This window comes from Nicotiana sylvestris, chromosome 8 (genome assembly GCF_000393655.2).
Source record: "Nicotiana sylvestris chromosome 8, ASM39365v2, whole genome shotgun sequence".
NCBI lineage: Eukaryota > Viridiplantae > Streptophyta > Magnoliopsida > Solanales > Solanaceae > Nicotiana > Nicotiana sylvestris.
The window spans coordinates 132,432,465-132,441,764 of NC_091064.1; the positions used below are offsets into that span (position 1 = coordinate 132,432,465).

Below are 9,300 nucleotides of genomic sequence, written 5' to 3' on the forward strand. Positions count from 1 at the left end.
GCCCATAGTTCCCGGTACTCTATTCATCCTGGCGCCGCTAAGATGTATCAGGATTTGCGGCAGCATTACTGGTGGAGGAGGATGAAGAAGGATATTGTTGCATATGTGGCTTGGTGTTTGAATTGTCAGCAGGTAAAGTACGAGACTCAGAGACCTGGTGGTTTTTTCCAGAAGATTGAGATTCCTAAGTGGAAGTGGGAGTGTATCACTATGGACATTTTGGACTCCCACAGACTCAGAGGAAGTTCGATGGAGTGTGGGTTATTGTTGATAGGCTGACCAAGTCAGCACGTTTCATTCCTGTGGCAATCTCCTATTCTTCCGAGAGGTTAGCTGAGATCTATATCCGGGAGATTGTTTGTCTTCATGGTGTGCCCGTGTCTATCATTTCGGACCAAGGTACGCAGTTTACCTACCATTTATGGAGAGCAGTTCAACGTGAGTTGGGCACACGGGTCGAGTTGAGCACAACATTTCATCCTTAGACGGACGGGCAGTCCGAGCGCACTATTCAGTTTTTGGAGGATATGCTCCGAGCTTATGTCATTGACTTTGGAGGCTCATGGGATCAGTTCTTGCCTTTAGCGGAGTTCGCCTACAACAATAACTACTAGTCAAGCATCTAGATGGCTCTTTATGAAGCTTTATATGGTAGGCGGTGTCAATCGCCGGTTGGATGGTTTGAGCCGGGAGAGGCTCAGTTGCTGGGGACGGATCTAGTACAATATGCCTTGGACAAGGTTAGGATCATTCAGGATAGGCTTCGTACAGCTCAGTCCAGGCAAAAAGTTACATCGATCGTAAGGTTCGTGATGTGGCATTCATGGTTGGTGAGCGGGTGTTGCATCGGATGTCGCCTATGAAGGGCGTGATGAGATTTGGGAAGAGGGGCAAGCTTATCCCTAGATTCTTTGGTCCTTTTAAGATTCTTGATCGAGTGGGAGAGGTGGCTTACAGACTTGTGTTGCCGCCAATTTTATCAGTCGTGCATCTAGTGTTTCATGTGTCCATGCTTTAGAAGTATCACGGTGATCCATCCCACATGTTAGACTTCAGCACTGTCCAGTTAGACAAGGACTTGTCTTATGAGGAGAAGCCGGTAGTTATTCTAGACCAGTAGGTTCGTCAGTTGAGATCAAAGAGTTTCCCTTCTATTCGTGTTCAGTGGAGAGGTTAGCATGTTGAGGCAACGACCTGGGAGTCCGAGTCCGATATGCAGAGCCGATATCCCTATCTTTTCTCAGACTCAGGTACTTCCTTCTTATTTTCGTTCGAGGACAAATGATTGTTTTAGAGGTGGAGAATGTGATGACCCAAAAGGTCATCACTTGTTTTTACAAGTCGATTCTGTGTTTTGAGGCCTTAAAACCTCCTTTTTGTCTCATCTCATTTTGCGTGCACAGTCCGAACATGTATCCAGAAAGCCATTATGTGAAAATCAGTGAAAAATGATAAATTTTTCTTTTAAAATGAACTTAAGTTGACTTTGGTCAATATATTGGGTAAACAGACCTGGACCTATGATTTGACGGTCCCGGAGGGTCTGTAGGAAAATATGGGACTTGGGCGTATACCCGGAATTGAATTCCGAGGTCCCAAGCCCGAGAAATGAATTTTTGAAGAAAATTGTTTAACTGAAATTATAAGAGTTTTTGAAATTTGAATGTGTTTGAACTTGATGGTATCATGCCTGTATTTTGATTTCGGATCCTGGTACAGGTCTTATATGGTATTTAAGTTGAGCCTGTAAAATTTGCTAAGAAACGGAGGTCATATGACGTGAATCGGACCTTCAGTTGTTAAAATTTGAAACTTTGAAAGTTCTTAAGATTTTCTTTGATTTTGATGCTAAACTTGTAATTGTTGAGGTTATTTTGAAGATTTGATTGCGTGAGCAAGTCCGTATGATGTTTTTAGGTTAGGGTGCATGTTTGGTTTGGAGCCCCGAGGGCTCGGGTGAGTTTTAGATATGCCACAGAGTGAAATTAGACTTAGGAGCAAGTGCTGGTATCTGGTATTTTTTCCCAGGCCTCTGATCTCGCAATTGCGAGAGCAGGCTTCGCAATTGCGAAGTTCTCAGGCTTGGTAATTGCGACCCAGGCTTCACAAATGCGAACCAATACTGGGTAGGCCGTTTTCGCAAATGCAAACTATGGGTGGGAATTGCGAAGCCCCGCCCCCCTCGCAAATGTGACAGGTCCCTCGCAAATGCGACAGTGACTGGATTTCTTCATGGTCGCAAATGCGACATATTCTTCGCATTTGCGAAGATAGCAGGCACTGAAGGGGTTCGCAATTGCGAACCCTGGTCGCAATTGTGACATCTGCAACCTGATAAATCATAACTTAGCCGAAAATTTCTCATTTTTCAAACCCTCTCAAACCTAAAACATCTTTGGGCGATTTTTCGAAGGCAACTACTCTTCCAAATCGATTGTAAGTAATTTCTATCTTATTTTCTTTAATCTATAACATCTTTTCACATGATTTCAACTCAAAATCAAGGGTATTCATTGGGGAAATTGGGTGTTTTGGGTAGAACTTAGGATTTTTCGAATTTTGGGGATTTGGACCTCGATTTGTGGTCCGATTTCAAAACAAATTATATATTTGAGTTCGTGGGTGAATGGATAATCAGGTTTTGGTTCGAACCTCGGATTTTGACCATGTGGGCCTAGGGTCGATTTTTGACTTTTTGAGGAAATCATTGGAAAACTTATTTTCATGCATTAGAATTGATTCATTTAGCATTTATTGATATAGCTAAGTAACTTGTGGCTAGATACAAGCGAATTGGTGGTGGAAACAAGAGGTAAAACAGTATTTGAGGCTTGAATTGTGTTCGTGTCATCGAGGTAAGTGTTTGGTCTAACCTTAGCTTGAGGGAGTAGGAGTTGTGTCTTATTTGCTATGTGTTAATTGTGGAGTACGATGTATAGGCATGGTGACGAGTATCTATACATCGGTGTCAAGCATGCCCGTGAGTCTCGTATTGTAATTGTTGTGACTTCGTTGTGATTTATTCATGCTTAATATGATAATTATCATTGTTGGTTCCCTTGCCGGGAGGTTATTGTTTATGATGTTATCTCCCTTGCCGGGATGTTATTGTGTATGATATTGTCTTTCTTGCCGGGATGTTGCTGTTATACTTTTATTCCCTTGCCGGGATTCTTTTATGATTGAGGTTGAATTGCAAATGGGATCGAGTTGCACGCCGCAATGGTGATATATGAAATGGGATCGGGTTGCACGCCACAACTGTAATACATGAAATGGGATCGGGTTGCACGCCGCAACTGTAATACATGAAATGGGATCGGGTTGCATGTCGCAACGGTAATATATGAAATGGGATCGGGTTGCATGTCGCAACGGTAATATATGAAATGGGATCGGGTTGCACGCCGCAACGGTAATATATGAAATGGGATCGGGTTGCACGCCGCAACGGTATTACATGATTTGGGATCGGGTTGCTCGCCGCAACAAGAATGAAATAAAAGTGAATATTGCGTTTGTTTTCCTTATTCTTGTTGGCAATTAAGTTATAGTTTTTTCTTTACATTCCTCTATTGGTATTCTGTTGTTATCTGATACTCCCCGCATCATGCTTTCTACCTCCCATCTTTAACTATAAATCTCTGTTTTTATTTTTCCGCTGTATATGATTTAACTGCACATGTTTACTTGGTAGTCTGGTCCTAGCCTCGTCACTACTTCGCCGAGGTTAGGCTAGGCACTTAACAACACATGGGGTCGGTTGTGCTGATACTACACTCTTCACTGTGTGCAGATCCCGGTGCTGCAGCTTTTGGACCGCAGTGAGGTTGCTGCCTTCAGTCCATTCAGGCGACCCAAGGTAGTCCTGCAGGCGTCTGCAGGCCCTGGCGTCTCCTTCTATCTTTACATTCTGTTTCTTTTATGTATTTCAGAGACAGTGTTGTATTTATCTTTCGACCCTTATTTGTAATATTCCTAGACAGTCTGTGATATTGTGACACCAGTTCTGAGTAACTTATACTATGGATTGGCATTGGTATCACTATTAAATCGTTACGTCTCAGTCTTCCGTTTTATATTTCCGCTATTTATATGATGTTTGTTCACTATTGTTAAAGGATTAAAATATATTAAAAAGGTTAAGTAATTGGAACGATTCGCTTGCTTAACTTTCACTAGTAAGTGCCATCACGTCCCCCGAGGGTAGGAAATCTGGGTCGTGACAAATAAATATTAAAAAACTCATTATTAGAATTGAAAAATGTGTACTTTGCAAAGAAAATTGAAGAAGTGTTTATATTAGTCGTCCTACTGGGACAAACAAATCAGTATCCAAACACAATTGAGATATTGATAATTTGATAATTTTTTAAAATTGAAGAAGTGTTTATATTAGTCGTCCTATTGGGACAAACAAATCAGTATCCAAACACAATTGAGATATTGATAATTTGATAATTTTTATGGCTGCTATTTTAGCTAATATAATTAATGTCTTTATGTTTCCTTATGAACGAAGTCTTACATATACCCAAATTAAATTAGAAGGATTTAGTTGATCGCGTATATATCAGAATTCCTGGGTTAAATTCCTATTTTATTACAACTCGTCGTCTTAGCGGGTGTATTTTCAATTTTGTTCTTTTCTTGTGAAGATTTATGTAAATAACTAAAGGCATAAAAGTCAATCAATATTTTAATGATATTTTAGTCGTTCAACATTTAGCTTTCAACATTCGTGATTTTATAATAATATAGATATAGATCAGAGAAAACAAATTGCTCTCTCCATGCCAATATTTCTCAAAATTGAAAGATCCCCAAACATAGTGAAGGAAATGCAACAAGTTTAGCCAAGAACAAAAAATAAATGACAAGAAAAGTCACACAAAATAGTCTATTCGGCCAATTTTTCAAATACCTATTTCGAAAAGAAACAGTCAAATTAAAAATATATTTACCAATATTAAATAACAATTTGTGATTGACCAAAACTACAAAATCAGGACAACTATAGAATTCTAGAATATTTCTACTGAACATCATTGCAGAATCACAACCGTCAAATCAAAGATTAATCAACGGCCATCAATCAACCCTAGCTCCACTAAGAAAAAACCAAAACCCCTCCACCAAGAAACCAGCCCCCTTCCACTCTACGCCTAGTGTCCCAAGAACCAAGACCCACAGCATACTTTCATCCAATTACCTCTAGCCACGTAGCGTCATATTTGCCCACCATTTCAACCTTTCTCAAAAGCTCGGCCCACATTAGACGTTGCCAATTGGAGTTTACCTCAACCAGTCACAGTTTCCTAGATTAGGAACTAGACCACTGCTAAAATATCAACGAGTTTAAACACACCACAAAATTTATTCAAGAAGATTAGATAGACACGTCTGCTAAAATATCTGTATATTTACATTTTGATTACAGGGGGAAAAAAACCAAACAAAACATATGTATAACCACTCTAAAAAGCAAGCCAAGAGTCACAGTATCTGATATTCCATCATACTATGTATTATACTACTATTAGCTTACTATAAGCCCAACTCCTAACTTGTAACTCCCCTTCACACTTTCCTATTCGGGCTTCCACCCTCCAACGTTTCCCTTCATATACTAGTAGCACTAAACTATATACAGTATTGCTCTATCAAACACTGGCCTTTTCGTGAGAAAGCACTAGTGTTTTAAGGGAATTGGAGGAGCTGCATTCTGATTAGTAATACGTACGTGGTGTTGATATGCTAATTAGGAGCAACTGAACTTGGACTTGATTAACTTAATATCCTATAACTAATCCTCCCATTGGGGCTCGATGAGGAATTCCCTTTCTTCGTTTGGCTGTTCTATAATTAACCGAAGTTTGAGGGGGCGTTGACGGACTGAAACTTTGAACCTTGTTTCGCCAGCTATGGTTGCTGCTACTGTAAGAGTCCTCCGAGTCATAGGCTGCTGCTGTCACCGCCGCCCTCTTCTTTTCCACGAAATTCTGTGATGTCCCAACAATCTATAAATAATCAAAATTAGAAATTAATTACGACATCCCAAGAATTGCTAATGGGGAATATATAAGTAAATGGTTAAAAACAATCTATCCCCAATCTCGAAACCCCAATTGTTAACTTTTCTATAACTGTTCCATTTTCCCAAAAGACCTGTTGATAATGCCAAAGTTTGTTGCCAATTATGGAGCAGTAATGTGAGTAGAATTTCCACACTACTACTACTACCAGTTAATAGCTTCTTAACATTTTGTTAAAAGCAAACAGCAATTGAGAATAACCTTTATGGTATTCAGGACCCAAATATTCAATTTAATGCAATAAATTTTTTGTGCAGGGGGGGCAAGAATGGAGCAACAAGCAATTAGTAAGTAATTACCTTACAGCCAAGAGAGCAGAATCTGAAGGAGTCGAGGAGACTCCTTTCACAAACCTGACAGGTATTAGTGACACCTTTGCCTGGCCTAGGTTGTGGCCTCTCATTCAAGAACACAACCTTTGCACTGTTGATAATGTAGGTCTGAACTGAAGTGATGTCCAAATACTTCTGTATTTCATTCACCCTTATCACATCATGGTAAGATGACCTTCTTATCTGTTCCAAAAACAGAGCAACCCACATTTAGTCAACGGTGAAAAAATGGCAGAAACCAACCCCTGAAATTGAAGAATACCTGAATGGCACGATGTTCCTTGTGATGAGATAAACAAAGAGAGCAGAGAGCGCCATTCATACAGTCCAAACAGTACATATTGCATTCACTCTTGTGGGAATCAGCATGTAACTTGCATTGAACAAAGAAACGTTCCTTTAACAATGGCTTCAACCATGGTGGCCACCTATTGTCCTCTTCATCTGGCCCTCCAGCTCCCTACACATTTTAACACTATCAGCAAAATTAAAACACAGCAAATATTGATTAATCGACAACCCCAAAATATTTTTACCATGATTCGCCTGTTCTTAGGCTTGAATTCACGGACACTTGTTTCTTGATTATTGATCGCCAGCTTGAATGAAACTGTTGTTATTAGTAACGCTCTGTATTGGTGAAGAGAAAAAATTTTGGTTTGTGAAACATAGGGATTGGAGGCGGTGTGAGAAATATGAGGGTACTTGTAAGGGGAGGGAAAGAAGGTCGGGTGGGGGGTGGGTGGGGGATTCAGGAGGGAGGGGGTCGTTCTTATCCTTTCAAAGCTCATACACACATAAACAAAGTTTCCGAAGCAAGCTCCGAGGCAAAACCTAGAGATACGTTGGCTGCAAGGAACCGACCTCCTTTCCTTTTATTTTCCCTTTCATTTTCATGTTTTACATATTCTTGTTTAGGTCTTATCTTAAATAAATAATCGTTTTTTTCTTTTATTCTTTATATCATTGATCATGTTATAAATATATTATATTATGGATGTTCATTTAATACTCCGTTGTAAATAAGCTTCCTGAAGAAACTTATCCATATGGGACTCCACCGTAAATATGTTTATCTATTTAAGTACTCTATTGGAAATAAGCTTTCTGAAGAAACTTATCACTTCGATACCCGGTTATGGATAAACATTACCCCCGATAGAAGATTATCCATACCGGGTATAATAAGCTTATTCTTTCAGTACCCAATTATGGATAAACATTATCCCCGGTAGAAGATTATCCATACCGGGTATAATAAGCTTATCCTTTCAGTACCTAGTTATGGATAAACATTACCCCCGGTAGAAGATTATCCATATCGGGTATAATAAGCTTATCCTTTCAGTACTCCGTTATGGATAAACATTGCTCTCGGTAGAAGATTATCCATATCTGGTATAGTAGCAGCTTACACAGCAGCTTCCTTTCTTCTATAAATAGAAGAGATTTCAGTTCATTATGTACATCAGTTTGAATTCGAATAATATATCAGTTTCTCTCTATACTTGTCTTTACTTTATAGTCTTTATTTTATAACACGTTATCAGCACGAGACTCTGCCATCTCGAGCAAATATTTTGAAAGTATCTGAGGTAAGAACTTTCTTTTCCTAAATAATGTCAAATCTTTCTAAACTTGAATTTGTAGCCCTGGATATATCGGGCAAAAGCTACATGTCTTGGGTGCTTGATGCTGAAATTCATCTTGATGCGATGGGTCTGGCAGACACCATCAAAGACAAAAATCAGGCATCAAACCAAGACCGTGCCAAAGCAATGATATTCCTACGCCATCACCTTGATGAGGGCTTGAAAATGGAATATCTTACTGTTAAAGATCCAGTCATACTGTGGAATAATTTGAAAGATAGATATGACCACCTGAAGATGGTCGTTCTTCCACATGCACGATATGATTGGACTCATCTAAGGCTACAAGATTTTAAATCTATCAGTGAGTATAATTCTACTATGTTCAGAATTATTTCCCAATTGAAGTTATGTGGTGATAATATTACTAATCATGATATGTTGGAGAAAACTTTCACCACTTTTCATGCCTCGAATATGCTCCTGCAGCAGCAATATCGAGAGATGAGATTTAAAAAGTATTCTGAACTTATCTCACATCTTCTTATAGCCGAGCAACATAATGGGCTATTAGTGAAAAATCATGAAAGCCGACCTACTGGTTCTTGTCCATTCCCTGAAGTGAATGAGACGAACTTCCACCAGGCTAAACGTGGAAAAGGTCGTGGCCCCAGTCGTGGTCATGGTCGTGGTCGAGAAAGAAACTCTAATCATGGTAATAATAATGTACCAAAGAACACTCCTCACCACTAGCAGTGGAAAAGGAAGGAACAAAAGCATGAAGCGGTGCAAGCACCAAATGCAGAAAATGCATGTTATAGATGTGGAGAAAAAGAGCACTGGTCACGTACCTGTCGTACGCCAAAGCACCTGGTTGAGCTTTATCAAGCCTCCCTAAAGAAGACAGAGAGAAATGCTGAAGCAAATTTTATTTCTGAAGATAATTTAGACTTCATGCATTTGGATGTAACTGATTACCTTGCACTCCCAGAAGGAGAAACAAGTCATGTAATCGGTGGTGAATCTATAGAAATGTAAATATTTTAATTTTTGTTGTTTGTAATAGATAGTATGGTTATGTAATTGTTGTACATAAAGAAAAAATTATGATTTAATAATGATGTTTACTATAATATATCTTTTTTATGTCATTTTGAAGAATATGGATAATATTATTAGATCAAATTAAACTCTAGCAGAGTTTGCAAGAAATATAAAACCACCAGAAGTAGTTATATTTCATATATCTCATTGTAATTATATTTTGTTAACCACCATAAG

The 9,300-nt window shown here is 39.1% G+C and overlaps 1 protein-coding gene across 1 annotated transcript; it reads right to left on the bottom strand.

Moving 5' to 3' along the window:
• Positions 1-5,402: 5,402 nt before the first annotated feature.
• Positions 5,403-7,135, bottom strand: LOC104242030 (protein RGF1 INDUCIBLE TRANSCRIPTION FACTOR 1-like). The gene is made up of 4 exons (XM_009797005.2): positions 6,964-7,135; positions 6,690-6,887; positions 6,395-6,610; positions 5,403-6,020 (listed from the first exon to the last, which is right to left on the bottom strand). Exons 1-4 carry the CDS (start codon positions 6,964-6,966, stop codon positions 5,793-5,795), a joined length of 645 nt encoding a protein of 214 aa, XP_009795307.2. The 5' UTR covers positions 6,967-7,135; the 3' UTR covers positions 5,403-5,792.
• Between the last annotated feature and the right edge of the window lie 2,165 nt (positions 7,136-9,300).